Source organism: Echiichthys vipera (genome assembly GCF_963691815.1).
Source record: "Echiichthys vipera genome assembly, chromosome: X".
Taxonomy (NCBI): domain Eukaryota; kingdom Metazoa; phylum Chordata; class Actinopteri; order Perciformes; family Trachinidae; genus Echiichthys; species Echiichthys vipera.
The window spans coordinates 31,023,704-31,045,567 of record NC_139825.1 but is presented as its reverse complement, the minus strand read 5'-3'; the positions used below and the strand labels follow the sequence as shown (position 1 = coordinate 31,045,567).

The window sequence follows — 21,864 nt, the reverse complement described above, 5'->3', positions numbered from 1 at the left end:
AACTGTTGGCTTTGTAAAGATAAAGTGACGTATTGAAGTCCCACTCCCTCTGTGTGTGTTGTAATCTGAGTTTCTCTGTTCTTTGTTTTGGTAGCTGGGCCCATGCAAGTCCCTTTGAAACTATCACAGTTACAGCTGATAACATCGTCCTGACCCACGGTGGCCAGACGCCATTGTTACAGAAGCTAACACACACCCTCTATTCTCCCTCCCATCCCCACCCTGGTGAGTATGAGCTAATCCCCTTTAGCACGAGCTCTGTCAGCACTGCTTCCAAACTCTGTAGCCATGTCCACAGATGAAAGATGGACAGTACTGTGTGTACGATTTACAATGAGACACAAACAAGACAGAAGTGTGAATAAACAGTGTATTCCAACATCTTTAACTACTGTTGATGCTGGGCGCAGCCATTTTGGATTTTGCGGTTGGGGCTCTGACTGGGGACTTGGAAATTACAACTTCTGAGATCAACTGTGTCTGTCAGTTTGTCCAGAACAGCTCTAGATGTCATTGTTTTCTCCTTTCTTTTCTTTATCCTTTTCCATGACAATCTGCTGTTACCTTCGTGAGTCTGCATGTTTCATTATTTCAGCTCCAAGCCACATCTGATGTATGTGTAGTAACTTCTCAGTAATATTTTTTAAGGGAAATTAAAACTGTATCAAAAGTGACAACAAAAACACAATTGACAAACGATTAAAAAAAACGATTGGTTTCCCAGCCTAGTGGACGCCATTAGAAGCATGGGACATGCAGTTCTCAACTGCAACAGAGAATCATTAGTATCATTATAATGGATACTTTACAAGTTGCATTAAAATCTATATATTTATAGTTTTGCTTTGGGTCTGTGAATAATTGTGTAGTAAAAAAGTAACATGCATAATCCACTTAGGTTTTTTTTTGTCACCTTGATATCAACCAGATGAGTATATAGATAAAATCATTCCAGCTGACAGAGAACAAGACTGATGTACAGTACACTGCTACTGTATAATGCTACTGTACAATGCTACTGTACAGTGAGGCTTATAATCTTCAATATTTTCCACTTTCTCAAGTGTTGATTTGACTTTGTGGTGCCTTTGAAGCAGTTTTAGCATCTGCAGTGGTGATGTCTTTTCGTATAACTGATAATGCAGTTCTGTTTGTCACTTTGTCGTCATTATTATCGAGACGCAGTCTAATTCCACAGTGTTTGTGACTGATGCGCTTGCAATTCAACAATTCAGGCGGTGACCCATTTGACCTCTCTTTAACTCTATTGGCTGCCGTTTGTTACCTAAAAGCTCCTCTCTTCCTCTCTTCTCTCTTTTTTAGATTCATTTTTTGGCAGTTTTCCAAACCTTTATTATACAGGACAGACAGGAAATGGGGTGAGAGAGGGGGGGGGGGGGGGCATGCAGCAAAGGGCTGCAGGTTGGAGTCGAACCCACGGCCGCTGCCTTGAGGACCTTTAGCCTCTTTACACGGGGCGACTGGTCTAACCAGTTAGCCACCGGCTACCCCTCTTTCAAAGTTTTGCTAAAGGTGATGCATGCTGATAAATGGTATTTGACTTACTACGAGTCACATGTGGAGCTGCCTTTGTAGTTGTGATTTACTATAGATGCTCAAGACATGGATGACTGGTGTATCTGTTGCAAGCACTGCAAAATGATGCAATGTAGTGAGAAGAAAAGTTGGAAAATAACAACAAATGCAACAAATGCACCACAAATAAGCATTTAAAGTGAATGGTTCCTGTTTTTATGATTTTCTGTAGTATGTTGCTTTAAGGGTTTTCACTGTGTGTGAATACTATCCTGACCTTTAAGACTGATGAGAGCCCAGCTCAGTCCGAGCAAATCAGCCTTCACTGCAACATTTTGGATGAAAGGATCCACCGCACAGAAAAATCATAGACCATTACTCCCTAAATGTAACATCCTCTCATTCTGTGCAAGGGGATAGGCTGTTACTGCAGTAGGCGCCATCTTCATGCTTGACTGCCGTCTTGGAAGATGGGACTATTTTGGCAGGATAATGCGGTCACGCCACTGAGTGAATAGGGGGTCTTGAGAGAAAAGGGCAGCGATAAGAGAATGGAGAACATTCCATTAAAGATAGCGATGGTATCAAGCCGAGGCTCAAGGAAGACTATTCTGCACCGAAACCCACCGCAGCACCCATCGAGTGCAAGGTGCATCCGTTACCATGGTACCCAGCCCAGGCAGCCCCTTTCAAGTCTGTCAAGACCAGGGAGGGAGAGAGTCTAGCAATACGTTAGTCTCGCCTGCAGTTGGAGCTGAAACAGACGTGTGTGTGTTTGTGTGTGTGTGTGTGTGTTCCCAGCACACATCCTGGCGTTCGGGGTTTAAGATGCCGTACACTGACAGAGGCTCATCACACAACATGAATCATTTAGTCACCACAGCAGAGTTGGAAATGTCACATCTCATCAGCGTCCCTCACGCCTCAGTGCCCCTGCACCATTTACATCTCTGCCATGAAGTTAAAGAGAGGACTTGATTAAAGGGAGAAGCTGAGATTCTTTTTTTAAATGCAAACAGACATTTATTGCATTAGGAAGCAGTGGTGTACATTTTTCCCCACAGAATCATTTGCAATACTGTACTTTTTGAGATCGTAGTCTGTTGCGCAGTCATCCAAGCCAAGTGTCCCACCTCTCCTCTGAAGAAATCAGGAGTGTGGATTTCAAATTCTTGATGGGATTGTTACCATCTTTCCTCCCATTTTCAGTCTCCTTCCACATTCTGATCTTTCCAAAGAATAGGATGCTACTTTTTCACAGTGGAAAATGCTGACTTGACCTCCCTTGGCAGTCAGATAGGCATCCAATAACTGGGGGAAACTGTACAAGGAGCATATGCAAAAGTCAGCTGAGCTATTTGTGAGTGCTTTCATCTTTCTGATACAAAACTATATTTTTGTGGGGTGTATTTTTTGCTACAGTTTAAAAAACAAAAAGCAACATCAAGTACATAATTATTTAAACCACAATCAACACTAAACAGTAAATAGTACTTTGTTATAATCTTTATTACAAGATATTAGGTCACTGTACAAATCAGTGTGAATCGTACAGTACAACGCAGAATTAAGACTGTTTCTCGAGGTTTGTCATTCAAAGCTGTATACGAAGTGCTTCAAGAATACACAAGAGTTTCAGAACTTCTGCCGTGCATGCATGATTTTATATTTGCCATGCATGAGTTGGTATCTCGGTGTTTTAAGAAAGAGCCCTAAAAGATGGCGATCCAACAAAACAACTGAATTGTATGAGTAAATGTATAAAGCACAAATAAAAGAACAAGTTGTCTGATACAGTATTATCCCTCATGAGATTTGGCACACACAATAATGCACAATGCAATATAAATAGTTTATCAATAGGGTGTGTACAGTCAAGTTACAGTATCAACCAATCCAGGTGAAAGCCTGGGAAGCTTACAAACAGGTGGAAGGTACACGGTATATAAATGACTCTTTAGCTGCAAAGTATGATAACAAAAAACACTCAGGCAACATCGAGAATTATTAAGTGAAAATAAATGTCACTCCCATTCACTCAAAGTTTGCTCGGCATACAAAAGAACACTCCCTCTGGCCTCAGGTCACTGCAAAAGACATATTCCAAAGGATCAATAAATAAAGTCTTCAACACAGAGAACAAACCAGTTTACCGCTTCCCACCTTGTGCAAGAAAATATGGGCTACCCTTTCCATATTTACAAACTCTGTAATTAATTTGCCCTCAATCAAAATGAAGAGCAGAAAGAACGGTACCATAGGTTTGATTGATAAGATATAGGAGAAGTGTGTGCTTTAGTTTTTATATTAGATTTATGTCTGTATCCTGTCCCTGATTTCTGTTTTTCGACAGCGTCGTCACCTTCCTCCACATCACCCCCCGCCCCCTCCTGTTGTCCACTCACGCTTTTGGATTTATGGCGAAACCCTGCAATCGAGGGTGTTTGTGCGAGTGAGTGTGTGTGTGTGTGTGTGTGTATGTGTGTGTGTGTGTGTGTGTCTGTCTGTCTGTCTGTCGGGGGGAGGGGGGTCCACCCCCACCAGGGGTCTCCTTTGCTGCCATCTCCCACCCCTGCCAGTGTGTGTGTCACCCGGACGGCCATGACTGACTGGGAGAGGAGGGCGTGGAAGTGCTGCTTGCTGCCACATGAGAGAAAGTGCTTATATACAGTGTCTTTGGATTAAATCTGGTAAATATCGCCATAAAAAATTTCAAGAGTGTCTTTTTTTAGGGGGGGGGGGGGGTGTTGAGCCAAGCGCTCTAAGCCTCTGCCGGGGTCTTCTCTGTTTCATTTTTCAGTGCTTCGTTGTCGCCATTCTCATCCTCAATCACAACTGTGGATGACAAGTGAGAGAGTTAATGAGGGAGGTTCATCTTAGTGCAGCGTCTCAAAAAAAATTCACCACAGACTGACAGGAGGGTGTTAAAGCCCTGAACCCTGAGCGCTGTGCTGTATGAGAAGAAGGGCTGTGTGCATGCATGAGAGAGTAAGAGTATGCAAAAAGTGCTATTGTGTGTGTGTGTGTGTGTGTGTGTGTGTGTGTGTGTGTGTGTGTGTGTGTGTGTGTGTGTGTGTGTGTCTGTGTGTGATGCACATATGTGAATGTGCACGTCTGAATTCATGCGTTATTGCCATGCACCTACAGATGCAATTCTTACATGTCTGTCTGTTTGCCATGTCAGTCCATGTTGTGTCTGTGCACTCCTGTACATGCAACTGTCTGCCTGTGCATGCATGTGCCACCACAAGTGAGCATCAAATGTCTTTTTTCAAGGACCATCTCATGCCTCTCATAAGGAATCCAGGACACACAAAAGCCAACACACAAACAGCCTGGATGTATCATGCATGTATCAACATAAACCATATAAATCTCAATCATTCCAAACATTCATTGGGGAGGGGACATTCAGCACAACTGTGTTGAGCTGCATTCAGAAGGCATTTAACAGCGCATCCAACTTGTGTTGCAATGCGAATATAATATTTTTAAAAAAAACATACTTCTCACATGCAAACATTAGACGATGTAAGTGATATTACGCTCTACTGAAGACCATGTCAAGGCAAAAGGTGTCGCCTCTCTGGCTTCACACGGTGCCATCCTTAATTATGGTCCACTGGTAACCTATGTGCGTATTGAACACATCACCATACAAACGAAAACGCCTTAATTATATAATTACCGCGTTTGCTCCTGCCTATTTGTCCGAGTTTCGGCGGACGTTTGTTCTGTGATCCATTGAAGAAGTTGTTCGTGTCTTGAAGACGACAGGTGAAGGAAAGGTGTCCCTCGTCGCCCTCATTTCCATAATGACTCATTTTCTCTTCGCTGAAAGGCAGCACTTCCGACATCTCAAAAAAATGCGTCTTTTTCTCACCAAGGCGCACAAACTGAAATGTAAAAAGCCCGTCGCCAAGCTTGAACTCGTCCGTCTGTAACAAACAAAAGGGGGGGAAAGAAAAACACTTCTATCTGCTGACACGATCTAGCCCTTTCTGTTTATCCCGAAGACACGTGTTTGTCTCCGTTAGGTATGCACCAGAGATAACGGTAAATCAAAAAAATGTCCTCAATTTCCCCGCTCGTGGAGCTTCGGCAACATTATACAGAATTTCCAGAAGGTTGTCTTTCTCTCTCTCTCTCTCTCTCTCTCTCTCTCTCTCTCTCTCTCTCTCTCTCTCTCTCTCTCTCTCTCTCTCTCTGCGCGTATTGCTTTGGAAATGGAGGCGCGCGTACAAAGAGCCGTGGGGCGCCCGCTGGTTTCTAGCGGCTGAACCCGTCGCACGGAAAATCTGAGGAAGAAATGCAAATCGAGGAGCGATGCAAAATACGGATTCCGGGGAGATCTGGCGAGGGAGCTGCAAGGGGGGTTTTCTGGTGCAGACGTAGAGAAGCTTCCAGTTTGGTAGTCGTATGTACCACGCTCCACTCTTCGGGATCTAGATGCAATCAAACCAATGGCGAATTTATGTTCAGAGATGGTACAGAAATGTGAACCAATACAGATGTTTTGGAAAACGACGTTTGGGCGCCACCACTCGACGAGTTAGAGATAGGAAATCTTCCAACCTGCTTAGGTTTTTTTTTCTTTATGTGATTTATATGGTCACGGTGTTTTAAGGATGATGATGATGACAGAGGTCCTTGTACGTCCACCGAGTCAGACCTCACCAGTGGATGGCAGTGTTTTCATAGGCTGATGTGACTTTTGGCCCCATGGCGCACCTCCCGTTTTTAATACAGAGGACTGTTTCCACCTGGTTTCACTACAATAACTATAATATCACTGTGAAGGGGTTGGGTGGAGGTTGAAGATGCCTCAGCCAAATCCATGTTCTTGGTGATGTTCCAGGTATCCAGATAACTTAGTAGACATCATATTGAAATGTTTCTTTTGTTTTTGATTTTTTTAAGCACATAAACATTCTATTATTCTTTAAAAAAGGACACCTCCCGTATATTTTCATTGATAATATGATGATTCATAATTGTTATAATGTCCACTAAACCTGATATGATCTACTTACAAGTTACAAGATCAGAGGGAGGTTTTAAAAGTGGCTTTGTTAGATGAGGCCCCCTGTCTTTAGGTAGAAACTACATTTCTCATTGTGTAACCCACTGATGTCTGCAGTGTTTACATAAATCTGTCTTCAAGGAACAGCAGCACAAAAAGATCTTATGAAAGAGATAGACAGTAAAGGGCATGGAGCAGTGGACAGGTACTAAGACCTGACTACCCTTTCTCAAGAGGAACTTAACCAAATATCCTTGCACAGACAATGAAATGAAAGGTGATATCCAAGCCTGCAGCATAACTAACTTTGATATGCCGACGACTATTCATTGAGGAGGTGCGGTCATGAAACACCTACTCCCTGTGGACTGACAGAAGCCTGATTTTTATCAGAGGCTCACTTTTCACATCATAACATTTCAACTCTTTCAGCTTTCACAAATAATATCACAACATGTGGCTATATTGTCATCAGAGCTGGCTTCTTGATTATTTTAAGTCATTAAGTAATTAGTAAGCTTTAACAGACATGTCCATATTTAACACCATAGTCTACATGCACAAGGAAATATTCACTTCATACATATATATATATGCAAAAATAGAAAATGAGAAGTGATATGGGGGAAAAAAAATAAAATAGATACATATCCAGACCCTAAACCCAACAACCCCCACAACAATGCCTTTATATCACAACATCTTGGTATGCTACATGCTTAAACCTGTTGGAAGATTACAAGCTGAGAAGAGTCACAGTCAGTGAACTGACTGAGTAATGTCAGTTACACACGTTTCTATCTAAAGTTTGCTAACATTTGCTTATGTTAGCCACCATCAGCTGTCGGTCATACTGAACCAAGTAAGAATGTAACAGCTAAACCGAGTATATTAAATTGAGAAAATGTGTGTTTTATCGCCTATGAATTCATCTGTAAGAGCAAGAATGTTTTTTTTTCAATAGTCTTGTTTTAAATAACTTGCTGCATTACTTGATATTGGGTGCACACGTATTTCAAGTATTTCAAGTATTTCATGTATTTAATGTATTTAATGTTTTCATGTATTTCATGTAATTCATGTAAGCATTTCTTTAAAACATGACAACACATATTCATGACTAAGAGTAGGCTATAGCAGTCAGATATCTCCACCAGACCTGCATGGCTCTGGTTTGATCTGGTTTGAGTGACAGTGGCCTGGAAAAATACACGTGACTCCATAACTGTCATCAGATTCTGATTCAAGCGTCAATTTGTGCATGGAAGTTTGTGAATCAGCTTTTTCTAACTGAGCCCTGCCCACTTCAAACCAGTGGGAAGATCAGAGACAAGAGAAATCTCTTGTGTTTGTTAAATAACCAAAGTGTTCTAACCTTGGCAGAAAATTGCATGACTTTGAAGTTTTCAGGGCCTTCAAGGTGCACTGATGTACATATTAAACAAACAAATAAAAATATAAACTAAAAATGGACTCCTACACAACTTCACACATTCTCTAAATTTTAATATTTATTTTCATGACTTATATAATTTTTTAACAAGTTATGAACTTGACATCACTGGCATACATATACAGAAGGCTTATAAAGTGCCCACTGTAGTAAATCCTATAATTACTGTGGCAGGCAGAGACTGGGCTCAGCTAGATCATTTGAATGAGATGCATCACATTACATTTCTATTGAAAACATCATCAGAATAATCCAAGCTCTGCATATTTTCCACAGACCCATCTTTGACCTATTTCAGGCATAAATGGCTACGATCATAATCTTGTTTTTTATCATTATCTTTATCAGTATTTGGTGCAACGTAGGTGTGACCCGTAGATGGTTTGGTCTATCCACCGGCGGAATTTGGACACGGCTGTGTAGACTCCTGGAAACTTAGGATCACCGCAGCCATTGCCCCAGGAGACCACGCCGTAGATACCCCCCCTACACGCCAGTGGTCCGCCAGAGTCTCCCTGCAAGGACAAGACAAAACCCTCCATCTAGATGTCACAATGTACCTTATGAAAAAGCAAATGACCTGAGTTTCTTGTAGTTTATAGTTATTTAGCTATTTTAAAGTCTTGATTGGTGTTACAGTAATTATACAAAGAGTCTGAGCAGTTAGAAGCAGTTCTACATCCCATGTCTCAAATGCCCCAGCCAAGTTAGATCACTTCTTTATTGTAGATCAAGCCAAAAACAGTGTGAAGAGTATGAATCACAAGATGTGACTCTAACAGCATAGAAACAGACAACTTTATATTTCACAAATGACATGTGCCTTCATAATGGGAAGTCTAAAACTCCACATGAGCAGACATGTGAATTTTGTAACGTGATTTGCTATGCTATTTCACATAAACCACATTGGCCTATATGTGGATTTGTCACATGTCTGACCCTTACAAACAGCCTTTATGTTTTTCTTGTGTAAGAGGAAAAGACCAACAAACATTGGAAACAAATCTGTCTTTTCACAGGACGGTTTGAATTGGATTCACCAAATCTTAATCTCTAGCTGCCACTTGGAAAAAGCCGACACACAAAGTTGCCTACTGCAGGGTTAAATATAGCACATTTTAATTAGTCATTCAGCTCTTTACCTAAAGCTAAATATAGCCTTCTGGTATATCACACATTGAGTTTCATGTAATTTTTTTTATCACATCAAAGGTTGTGGCAGCAGTTCTTGTATGCTACCAGGTAACTGCATCAGAGCCTGCTGTTGTCGGTGAAATGACTGTACTTTAAATTACAGCAAGGTTTTCAGTTCTGGCGCTATTTCAGAGGTGCTTTTCTCTCGCCCTGTAACTATCATAATACAATTCCTGAAGGTGTTCCTACCATGTCTGCTTTATAAAAAGCTTGTGGCTGAACCAACCACTGACATGATGAACTGTATCCTCATTTTCTGTCATGGGGATGAGCTTTGCAAAACTGTGTGATTGTTTGGCTCAGGTGTGAACTGATGAAAAGAGGACGACCCTGCCTGATATGCACTGGGAACCAAGGCCAATACCTTGGAAAATGTATTGCATTTCATTTCATTAGATTTTTTGTTGTTCTGTTCATGTTTGTGCAAATTGCAGATGTAATTTCTGTGATAGCATTTGTCCCCTGTACCTTGCATGCATCTTTTCCTCCAGTCCTGTAGCCAGCACAGATCATGTTTGCCGTGATGTTTCCGTTAAAGGACTCGCTGCCGTTGCACCTTGACGTTGAAACAATGGGCACTGCAACTGTCCTCAGGGTGACGAGGTCCTGGCCTCCTTCCTGATTGTTGTAGCCCCACCCGGACACCCGACACACCAAGCCTTCGACCACTCCTGTCCCCTGCCTGGGGAGAGGCGCCAGCGACACAAATTTGTTCAGCACCATGGGGGCCCGCAACTGGACAGAGGAAAGTTTCAGAGTGCATGTGAAGAAAAAATACAACTTTCTGGTCAAAGATTATCAAAAAAGTGAAAATTCTGCTCTCTTTAACCGCATTTAAATATTTCAGTAAAACATCTATAACTACACTACCAACAAACGGCAGGCAGGCAAAGTTAGCGAGTAGCTGGCGAGGAAAGTGAGAATAAATGCTAATTTTGCCATCTGCTGGGCGCTTAAAACTGTGGATGTATTATAAAAACTGGCTATTGCACCCATGCACCTGGTGCATATGGAAAAAAAGGTTTCTAGTTTCCAGTTGCAAAGCTCTCAGCTTCCGCCAGAGCTCGGACTGCAGTTTGAAGGTTGCAAATGCTTTCCTGTACTGTACGCTGGGACAGCAGGCTCTAGTGTGTGACCTCCTGTTGCCAGTCAATCAGGCAGTGTGAAAACAAAATGACAAGATTGCAAGTTGTCGCGTTAATAGTACAGCAAACAGACAACTTTGAAGGTCTTGTAGGTAATTAGCTTAAAGGAAGGGGTCTTGAGGAAAATCTTATAAATACAATAATGTTGGTCTATGCAGGGGGATTTTTTCACTGCAATAATGTAAGAGGCCATTGGGGAAACTTAGATGCAAGGCTCAGAAGTGCTGTCATATCCAGGTCTTCTTTTACATCCATGGCATTTAATACATAATAATGTTTGCTATCAACTTAATAGTATTAATAATACTATTGTGTCAGTGTTGTGTTTATGATTTGTTCCGGTTATCCCAAGTGGCAAATTTCATTTCATTAAAATATAGTATATATTTAACATGCATCTTAATACATTGCTTTTCCTACTGAGTCACAAAAAAGTACAATTTTCTTTTCATGGCCACTGTAAAATAAATACTGTTGCAGTTTATTTTTTATCACTGAGATATAGAGTTACATAAATAACCACCCCTCCCTGAGTATAAGCAGTAATAAAGAAGGTAATATTTCTCTTGATAGTAATAGTAGCTACTTAAATGTCACCCACAGGATCTTGCATGAAAGTGTAGACACCATCGGTAGTTTAGTATATAATCAGCAAGTGTTGTAAAACATTTGCACCATAAATGATAAGAGCTGAGAAATAAACTTTTGATTAATAAGAAGTTAAAAAAATATGTCCAAATTTGTATTACAACATGCATAAATTATTACGTTTTAAGTATTACACTGTGGATTTGATTAGTTATTGCTGTAAGGCTAAATGTCTGCACTGTGTACCTTAATGAGCATGATGTCAGCATTGTTGGTGCTCCTGTTGTAGAGGGGATGGGTGACCATCCTGCGGGGTTTAGCATACTGCTCGGTACCCTCAAAGGTATTTATGATGTAGTCTCCCGCCACTATCATCATGTGCTCTGGCCTAAAAGACAGAGTGTTTCCATTTTACATCATATTTATCAACACATATAGTCCTAAGTGCATCGCAGCTTTGATATTTTATCATTACCGAGACATAGCACAGAACATGTGCACAGGACTATTTTCACCATCACAAATTGGAGCCATCATGACGGCGATTTATTATTCTGTCATTTTATATTTCAACATTTTTAGTCTCAATAGAAATAAAGGATAGGATATCAATATGCCAGGAAGGTGGGGGTGATCTGATATGACACACATGACGAATCATGAGCAGGATTCAAAGTCACATGAAGCCAAAAGTGTTGAAGTTTTGGTCTGCCAGGGAACAATAGCTTATGTGTGCAAGCAGGGTCGGGTCAATACAACAGAAATACGGCCAATTTCCTGGATCCAGACAAGATCAAACACAGACACACACACACACACACACACACACACACACACACACACACACACACACACACACACACACACACACACACACACACACACACACACACACACACACACACACACGCACTCATGATCTGCCAAGGTCAGCTGACTCGACCGCATCTGAGCGCTGTTTGACTTCACAGTGGCCAGTATACCGGTTTACTTTGCCTCCAGCCTCATCATCACAGTTTTGCCGTTACCTTCCCGTATCAGAATGGATGTTTGCTTTAAGGCATCTGTTGGCACCATCTGCTCACAGTATTAAATCATGCCAAGTTAGCTGCTACACAGTGATTTCTACAGAGTCCACTGAGAGAACGCCACAAGAATGTAACTACCCGCGCAATCGTTTGAGAAAGATATTTAAACTGAGCAAAGTTCAAACAAAACTGTAACATTTTAAGGTTTATGAGGGATTTATATTTGGCAGTGCAGGTTTATTTTGTCCATCAGCTTAAGATGGCAGTATTTGTCATCAGAAACAAAAAGAAGAATTTAATCTTCCCAACAGGGAAACCTTGACAACGTGGTTTTGTGACTTTTTAACCCAACAGTTACAACAGAAAGGATCAACAGCTTACTGATGACAATCATTAAACAATCTTACCCGATGTTACAGTGCGCTGCTGTCAGCACCCAGTACCTGTGAACCAGTGATCCACCACAGAAGTGCTGGCCCCTGGTACTCTGAAGGGACACAATGTATTTGATGGAGTTTGGTGCAGCAGTGTGACCACCTACTATACGGCCCTGCATGACCACACGGCCTATAGGGAAACAAAGACATTTACAGGACAAGGTGTAAAAAGGAGCTCTGGCAGAAGGATTTAGGGTTTTAATGTTGTTTATTGCTTTAAATTCTTGAAAAAAATTTCCCCTGTCATCTGAAAAGCCTCTTCAGTTCTGACTGGGCTGGTGGGGACTGACCATTGAACCACAAAGCTGATGGAGAGCGGACACTCCCCCAAAACATATTTCCCCTACTTATATAAAAACATAACCTTTGTGCTTTCATCTAAACTGCTAAATACCCAAAACATCCATTGTAAGAACTCTCCAGGTATGTGTTTCAGTCAACCTTAAAACCTCCATCTTTTAAACATGGAGAGTCATCAGTAAACAAAGGAAAAAATTAAAGAGTGAGGCCAATCTTTCAAGCCCATTGACTCTGCTTAAAAATTAGTGGTTTTCTGTCACCAGGGAGTCCACAGCGTAATGAAGGTAATCCAATATAACCTGACCTGCTAATGTCACCACCCCAGTCTGGCTCAGAAACTAGAGTGGGGGCTCTCCCTGAATGCCTTATGCAATAGTTTAACTGCTGTACCTTGACTTCAGACTATACAGGAGACATAACAGTATTGGTAAAGACTATTTCCTGGAAAAATCTAAAGTTCCCTACTGAATTCCCTGAAGAATTTTTGAAGAACACTGTTGAGGAGCAAGACAAGATAGGATGAGATAAGATATAACTTTATTAGAGTGTCTTAGATTACTCAAAAATAACAATAACATGAGAACATCGAGTGTATGGAGAGTAATGCTAACACTAGTGTCTAATAGAGTAACAAAAAATAAGTAAAATCAGTAAACTAAAGTAACATTGAACGATATCGGAAGCTAATATTGTACATGATGTTGAAAAAGTAATATTGAACATTATGTTATAACAACAAACTGCTGACCCTGTAAAGAAAAGGAGTTTAAAGGTAACATTTTTTACTTATTTGCTTTCTTGCCACAATCTAATTTGTTGAATCTGTACAAACACTAATGTATACTACTATTTTCAAATATTTTTACTCGGTCTTTATGTACCAGACCAGTTGCCAACGTAGACTTCAGGAAGTTACAGCTCCCAGCAAAGAGGCTCCGCAAAATAACCCTCTGTAAAATGTAGAATTGTTGTTTAGAGGTGCTGGTGTCCAGTCGTTATGCTAAGCTAAGCTAAGCTAACTGGCTGCTGGCTTAGTTTCATACTTAGTCAAAACGTTTATTGTCATATGCACAGATGAACCAAGTTTTTTCTTTGCCTTCCACTTTGAATCCCGTTGGAAACGTTAGGTAAATTAAATAAATACAGAAGAATAGACAAAGAACAACAGGTTAAGAGAAATAAAAAGAGAATAGAAAAATAACTGTGTTACAAAGACATGAGAGAAGTATGTTCTCATCTACAGCTGCGTACAAATGATCAGCATAAAACCTGCATATGTTTTCTTCTGGGGAGAGCAGTGCGCTACCTTAGGTGGCTCAAAATTGCCACCAAGCACTGCACTCAAAGTTCAAATTATTTAAACTTTGACCTCATTGCCAGTAACCCTCCAGAAGAGGGGTCGCCAGAAGTGATGATGACTTATATTTATGCTTTGCTTCGGATATCTCTGTGCCCTACCTTGTGTTTTTACCACAGGGTGGCTTAACCCTCAGGAAGAAAGTGATTATACCTATTTCCCAAAATGTTATATCCATGTCATAAGTATTCCTTTAAAAACGGGTTGAAACATTAAAGTTGGCTGCCTCGTTCATATGAACTGAGTGAAAGGCTACGACCATTAAACTGCAACTGAATAGAGCATTAAAAATGGAAAAAATCATCACGTATTTTGCTTGCGAAACTGAAAAACATGTACTCACTGTGGACTGTCAGGAGGTCCAGTAGCACACAACATAAACACGTGAGCAGGGTCATCATATCTGCAGGAGGTTTTAGGCCGTTATCCTACACATACCAGCAGCCGAACCACTTCAGCTAGATGACCAGTGTCCTCTGCTCCTGTCTGCCGGCCCTCAGCACTGAGCATCCAATCCTTTCTGGAAACAGTAGGAGTCAGTCACATCAACCTTTATCCTTCAGCTTCACCCTTCACCATGAAACGCAGGACCAGGGTCCAACACTGAAGCATTGATTGAAAAAGAAAGAGTTCACCTTCAAAAATCTGCCCAAGCACCCCCCTCTGCCATCCCAGCAACTATCACAACTCTTTCCCCTGACCCTCCGGACTTGTCGAAAGGCCTTACATTGTTGTCATGGCAACACAGAGCACTGTGCCGAGCAGGTTCATCTATACTGTATCATTGCGCTCAGTCTGTGTCATCATCCAGGATTATCCGTGCTGAAATGTTTCAATAGCCCACTGTGTGTGTGTGTGTGTGTGTGTGTGTGTGTGTGTGTGTGTGTGTGTGTGTGTGTGTGTGTGTGTGTGTGTGTGTGTGTGTGTTGTGCGTGCATGGCTTTGTTTTTGTAGCTGTGTGGAGATCCATGTCTGAGTCAAGAAAACACAAAGGTATATTATGCAGCAGAGACACACAAGTGTTCCTCTGTATGAGTATGAATCATTACGTCTGCAGTGATAATAATTCAATATCATCATCATCATCATCATCATCATCATCATCATCATCATCATCATCATCATCATCATCATCATCATCATCATCATCATCATCATCATCAGCCTTCTGGCAAGTCAGCATCATCCACAGCATGGAAGGAGAATCGCCTGACGTCCTCTTGTCCCACATTTAGAGCGGGCTGAATAATTGATGCTTCCCCCAGTAGAACAGGAGAGACGGCTCTGTGCGGCCTCCCACTGTCAGGTGTTTCCTGGACCGACACTCGCCTGACTTCACAGGCAATTACCTTCAAACATCAGGCTATTCTTTCTGTTTCATACATACAGACTAAGCAAACACAACCTGTGGAAATATTATTTATTTAATATATTTTATAATTAATTATATAATTTGGTATTTATAATGTGGGGACATTTTAAAAGGGTCTGTTCCAAAGACCCCCCATTTTTTCTTCTCACTTACCCCCTGTGGTATTTAGCCTTCCAGACACATTTGGTAACATAGTGGACTTTTACCTCAGTTTTATTTTTTACTATTTATTGTGTCTCTGCTTTATGCCTTGGTTTTATCTTGTGAAGCACTCTTGAAACTCAGTATGTAAATAAACTGTATTGTGACATTTTTGTTAAAGGAATAGTTTGGCATTTTTTGGGAAATATTTGCTTTCTTGACAAGAGTAAGATGATAAATTTTATACCTATCTCATATTATTTCTATATTTATAGGAGGTCACTGCTCCAGGAATGGAAATAGTTACAGCAAGAAGACAATCAGTTTTAAAATGTTTTAGACAGATTAAACAAACAAGAAAAAGTAATCTTTAAAGGCACTGTGAGACAGATTTTCTTTTTTTTAAAACTATAAAAAGGGACCAGGCTAGCTTCCCCTTGCTCTCAGTCTATATGCTAAGCTAACCATTAGCTTCCCACATAGCAGACGGGTGTGTGAGTAGCATCAATCTTCTCATCAAGTCTAAGGTTTTTTAACGCTATGAGCTATGGTTGATATGAGGATATCTATGAATCCATCATCCATCAGAGAAATGTCATACCATCTAACGTTTATCTTTAATTATAGCATGTATTCAGTCATGTAGTGGTTCAGTGATGGAAATCTTATCAAACAAAATCCATAGCTTTACAATATTGGATATCTATATAATTTCCACATCAATTACCTTGATTTTCTTTTCAAAAACACACATTCATATGTGGTTGTTTTTTTTTAGTTTTTTTTAAATTGTTTTATTTATTTCAAACATTATAATGATAGTAAATAAAATATTGCCCATCCCTATTTTTGGTAGGCCTATCACAAATTATATTCTATTTACTTCAAATTTATTGGAGTAGAGGTATAAATTCAACAGATATCTAAAAGGAAAACTGAGACAACATGCATAAGTATAGGTGAAAATGATAAATGTTTTTTGCAATTTTGACAAGGTGACCCTTTAATACATTATCCCCAAAGCAATTTCAGTCAAAAGCAGGCTGGTCAGTTGCTGAAGTTGCTTTGGGGATAATGATGACCAGGACAAATGAGAACATTCACAGGCTTATTGTTTAATACATTACATTTATAGTTGGTTGAGCTCAAACTTTAAGTTAAGATTTTCAATGACCAGCTGTTTTATTTACATGCAACTAATGTGAAACAACCCAATATGAATATAGTGATTAAATCAGTGGACAAATGAGACATATTCAGTCTTTTTGTATTAACACAAACGTCTGGATGCGGCAAACACATCCAACACATCCATTTCTCTGCAAGGCAAACACACACGCACACACACACACCCACACCCACACACACACACACACACACACACACACACACACACACACACACACACACACACACACACACACACACACACACACACACACACACACACACACACACACACACACACACACACACACAAAGACATGCTGTTTGTCATCTTAGCTTAGCTCCTGGGGGAGAGCGGAGCACGCTATCACCTTTCACCCCAACTGTTTGAACAACACCTTTGTGAGTGTAGACAGTATGGAGGCTATGAGTTACAAACCAAACGCCCCTATGTGTGGGAACTAAGAAATAGGGGGGTGGGGGGATCCTGGGAAAACTAAATGAGAGTGACACCTGGGGAGATGGAAAATGCTGAGAAGAGAGGAAGGACACTGCAGACAGAAGTTACAAGACAGTGTACTGCTGGATCAGAATTATCAGTGTGAACACCAGGGCCAGGCTGTGGCAGTGATGTGGCACTATTTGCTTTTATTGTTCTGTTGTTACATGAGTCGACTTGAGGAAAAAACTGTACAAAAGACACATTCAGACATTCTAACTCTCAGTCCAATTAATCAGAATTTGTGAGAAGAGGTTATTCCTTGTTCAAGCGCAGAATACAGGCTGTTATGTCCTGGTACGTCTCAAGTTGATAGCGATAGGGGATAAATATATGATACTCAGCCATCGTCCTGCCCTCTGTAACATCATAGGACACACCAACATCATATTTGGCGAGTGTATTCTATTATTTCTCTGGCTTGTTAGGTTTCATGACCGTAAAGCCTTACTTTGTCTCGGCTACCAGACAATAGGCTGAATCTGCGAGAACAAAGGCCTTAGAAAGGTGTAATGAGAGAGAGAAAAAATCACATACTGGGTCGCACTCTTGGCTTTCTGTGTGTGGGCGACACTTAGATATATGACGGACAATGGCAGGGAACAATGAGAATGGGCAGACATGGTTACACTATAAAAAGGACTGAGAGCTTCTCAAGCTTTAGCGTATGTCCTGGTATGGGAGTAGTGTGTGAGAGTGTGTGTGCCGGTGCTTGTGTGGATTCTTGGACTGTTATAACTTGACTCTTGATCAGGTGAGACAGCTTTGTATCGCATGGATTAACTTGATTGCTGTGGATTAAGGGCAGAGTATTTCTAGGTCACTGTCAAGAAGTATCTCCCTGTTTATACTTAATTTCTGACAATGAGTTATAAAATGTAAACCACTGAACAAAGGTCATCTTAGCTGTAGAAGTTCAAAGGTTGTAAGTTCAGGAATAATTTCTGGATATTTGGTATTTGGTAAGACTTAAACCTATAGCATTGATTCATATGCACACATGTATGTCAATAAATTATCTTTTGACCTCTATTCTTTCTTTCTTTTTGCTAGCTACTAAGATGAACCTGGCTCCATCCTGGCGCCTCTCACTGCTCCTCCTGTTGGCTGTAAACCCAACAGGTGAGGCATCTAAGAAAACATTTACAGGATACTGTGTTCTTAGCATTTAAACCTTCAGTCGCGCAGGGCTGACTTCATGTATAAGCATAGTAAAAAAGCTAGAGGCTTATGTTATGTTATTGAATAGAGTCTCTCTGTCTCTGTGTCTAATTCACTTTCTCGGCCCCTAGGTGTTCACGGGCAGAGGATCATTGGGGGTGCAGCGGTGAAGCCCTACTCCATCAAATATCAAGCCTCCCTCCTGTTCCTAGACTACCACTTCTGTGGAGGCACCCTCATCCATCCCCAGTGGGTGGTGTCTGCCGCCCACTGCTGGAGACCGTAAGTTACTGCAGTTTTGAACCGGTGGCACTCAAAAGGCCAGATGAAGCACATGCCGCACCTTGCATTAGAATCTCGAAAGCTTTATACAACAAATATTAGAATGAAGAGTTGTATTGTCCGATCTGCAGTTGATGAACAGGCACCATAACCAAATTTTTGTTTGCCTTGTCTGTGCTCTTCAGGAGTCACATGCTCCAAGTGGTCCTGAGTGAGTACACACTCAACAAGGTGGACGGCTTTGAGCAGAGGTTCAGAGTGTCTTTAGTCGTCAGGCACTACCAGTACCAACACTGGACGTTTGACAATGACATCATGCTGATTAAGGTGAGGAAATAAAGTCACAGGGTTGTTTTTTGATACACATCTAGATTTTATATATAGATCATGTGATTTTGGGGTTTGAGTCCAAACCGGCTCCAGACTGTTTTGGTTACTGATTGACACAGATGAGTCAGTGACCTGCAACATGATTCCGAAGCTGGCTCTACAGAAAAATGTCACCATGAACATGCAAAATAAACCAAGCAGACTCTTTATTATATAGCTGTACAGATATTTCTAAATTATGTATGGTCTGTCATGTTCCACATTTGTGCTAATTCTCAAGGGACCCTTTTCACAAATGTGTCATATTTTGGTACGCACAGACAGAATTCACAACATTCTAAATGTTTCTAAATTACAATAGCCTTTTTTATTTGCAGTTCTTACTCATTGCCACCACTAAATTCAAAGTAAAGGGTCGAGTCGACACATTCTGACTTTCAATCCCTATGGGTCAAATTCCTATAACAAATTAATTTTACATTTCCCATAATGGACCTCAATAGTCCCATAACTCTGATTGAAACGTTTATAAATTTTAGTCTCTGACAGCCAGTTGTGCATTAAGTATTCAGATCCTATAAGTAAGTAAGATTGCCGATACCACAAGGTTAAAAATTTTTACTTTACTTATTAATCCTGTTCAGCCTTCTTCAACTTGTGTTTTATTAATTGTGTTCTTTTCAGTGATAGCAGAAACAGCAGAGTAGGTAATTTAGAAGAGCAGTAAACCTATTTACTTACATTTGTATTTGTATGTGCATCGGAAATGTACAATGCTACTGACTGAATGATATGTTCTCTGTGGCTCAGTTGGACCGTCCAGCTGTCATCAACGCCAGGGTCGGGCCAGCCTCTTTGCCAGACCCGAACTCGCCGCCTTTGGCTGACCTGACCCGTTGCACAGTCAGCGGCTGGGGTGTGACGGGGCTCAACAGCTACAGACTGTCATCTGTTCTGAATTCTGTGAATGTGGACATTTTTACAAACTGCTGGTACTACTACTACTTCAGGATCACAAAGAACATGGTCTGTGCCGGCTCTCTCCGTGGTGGGAAAGACTCCTGTCAGGTGAGTGTGTGTGTGTGTGTGTGGGGGTGTGTGAGGTACAGATTTATTTTGACTCTCATAGTTACTGATAATCAAATACCTCTAGGTAATGAAACATGTCTAAATAAAATACATATCTTGCAGTAAAGAGGGAAATATGTAAAAAAGTTTAAAACGTGAAGACCGATGATGTAATAATGTAATACTGAAAAATACTTCCAAGTCACATGTAACATTATTGGGCAATATTTTAAGGGTAATGTTGATCATGTATTGTTATAATGAGATGTCACATTAAGGTTGTTACAGTATGATTTACTATGATATTTTAAAGTCTCCCTCCAGCTCCCATGCCAAAATTCAATACACAGGACTGAAGCAGGAATTTCTCTCAATTGAGTGACAGCAAAAAACAATTCATCTTAAGTATTTCTATTTCTGATGCTGTTAAAGCTGCGATTTTTTTGGCTACTTGGGGGCAGTGGGAAAAGGTGGAAAACAACATTGACATATTATCACCTTAGAACGTTAGCAAATGTGTTAGCAACAGTGGCAATAGTGTATTTGAAGTCAAATTTCTGGCCCCCTGACAAATTGTCCAATATTCATTCTCCTTGTAGCTCTATTTTGGTCTTTGCCAACTCCTGAGAAGAATAATCTGGCTCTTTAGCTATTAAATGCTCCATTATGTTCACCAACTACTCGCATTTGTTTTTCTGCATGCTGTTGGTGTTGTTACCGAAGCTCTGAGAGGCAAGCAAGATTTTTTTTCTGGTGAAAAAAACAGAAATGCAAAAAAAATGCAACATTCCTGACAATAACAAAATAATCTTCTACAATCTGGTGTCACACAGACATATAAACACCTGGAAAAACACTGAACACTACCTCTGTGGTAGTTCCCCCTACCGTAGCTACAGTATCTCCAGGCAGTACCTGGAGTAGTTTTTACAGCTATTTTTGCTGACAACAGCTGCCACCTTTTACTGGACACAAGGGGAACTGCAGTGCAGAGTTGAGTAATTCTGTTTTGTTTCTTCAATTACAACCCCTTTCACATTATTCATAGTCCTTTAATTCATTCTTTGTATGTAGATATTGATTAAAGATTTTTAAAAGCTTTTTACACCAACCAACCATTTAGGAAGAAAACAAGCACACATTTTCGGCTGTGATCAGTCACAACATTTAGATGGGGGGTCATTTTACATTAAATCATGTCACACAACTTGAACAAAAACTATTAACTATTTCCTTTTACATCCTCAGGGTGACTCTGGAGGACCTCTTATGTGTAATGGTAAATTTGAGGGCATTGTATCTTGGGGCATCGGCTGTGCCTATGCTTACTACCCTGGCGTCTACACTAAGGTCAGAAACTACCTCGGATGGATCAACTGGGTCACCCAGAACAACTAATGACAGTCTTAATAACAGGCTCACCCAAGACTCTACAGGGATTAATATTTTGAACCGGTCCTAATGGGCCTTAATGGGTATTTGTTGTTGTCTTTTATGCAGTACTTTTACAATAAAAATGATTAGATTTGCTTAAAAACGGATCTGTAACATACACCCCATGAATGTGAACTCATTGAAACACACAGGTGAAGGCGAAGTTACTTTTTTTTTAGTGAATATTACCAGAGAGAGTGGACTTAAGATCTGACGTATACTACTATAACTTACTAAATGCATTGAAGTGTTTTCCAGAAGTGATGTAAAACCATGTCACAGATTTGAGTGATTTCAGAGATCATTTTAGACTTTGAAGCCTCCATTTCTCCACTGAGTCAGAGCT

The 21,864-nt window shown here is 40.6% G+C and overlaps 3 protein-coding genes across 3 annotated transcripts; 1 reads left to right on the top strand and 2 right to left on the bottom strand.

The window, feature by feature from the left end:
- Positions 1 to 4,081: 4,081 nt before the first annotated feature.
- Positions 4,082 to 5,604, bottom strand: camk2n1a (calcium/calmodulin dependent protein kinase II inhibitor 1a). The gene is made up of 2 exons (XM_083939333.1): positions 5,225 to 5,604; positions 4,082 to 4,371 (listed from the first exon to the last, which is right to left on the bottom strand). The coding sequence occupies exons 1-2, from the start codon at positions 5,391 to 5,393 to the stop codon at positions 4,298 to 4,300; spliced, it is 243 nt and encodes an 80-aa protein (XP_083795459.1). The 5' UTR covers positions 5,394 to 5,604; the 3' UTR covers positions 4,082 to 4,297.
- Positions 5,605 to 8,356: 2,752 nt separating this feature from the next.
- LOC310965319 (trypsin) lies at positions 8,357 to 14,465 on the bottom strand (the record flags this gene model as incomplete). Its single annotated transcript, XM_083938842.1, has 5 exons — positions 8,357 to 8,527; positions 9,678 to 9,944; positions 11,189 to 11,330; positions 12,378 to 12,537; positions 14,408 to 14,465. The coding sequence occupies 5 exons, from the start codon at positions 14,463 to 14,465 to the stop codon at positions 8,357 to 8,359; spliced, it is 798 nt and encodes a 265-aa protein (XP_083794968.1).
- A 3,839-nt stretch (positions 14,466 to 18,304) lies between these two features.
- Positions 18,305 to 21,482, top strand: LOC310965848 (serine protease 1-like; the record flags this gene model as incomplete). The annotated part of the gene is made up of 5 exons (XM_083939601.1): positions 18,305 to 18,365; positions 18,536 to 18,686; positions 18,872 to 19,013; positions 19,827 to 20,084; positions 21,333 to 21,482. The coding sequence occupies 5 exons, from the start codon at positions 18,305 to 18,307 to the stop codon at positions 21,480 to 21,482; spliced, it is 762 nt and encodes a 253-aa protein (XP_083795727.1).
- Positions 21,483 to 21,864: the final 382 nt, after the last annotated feature.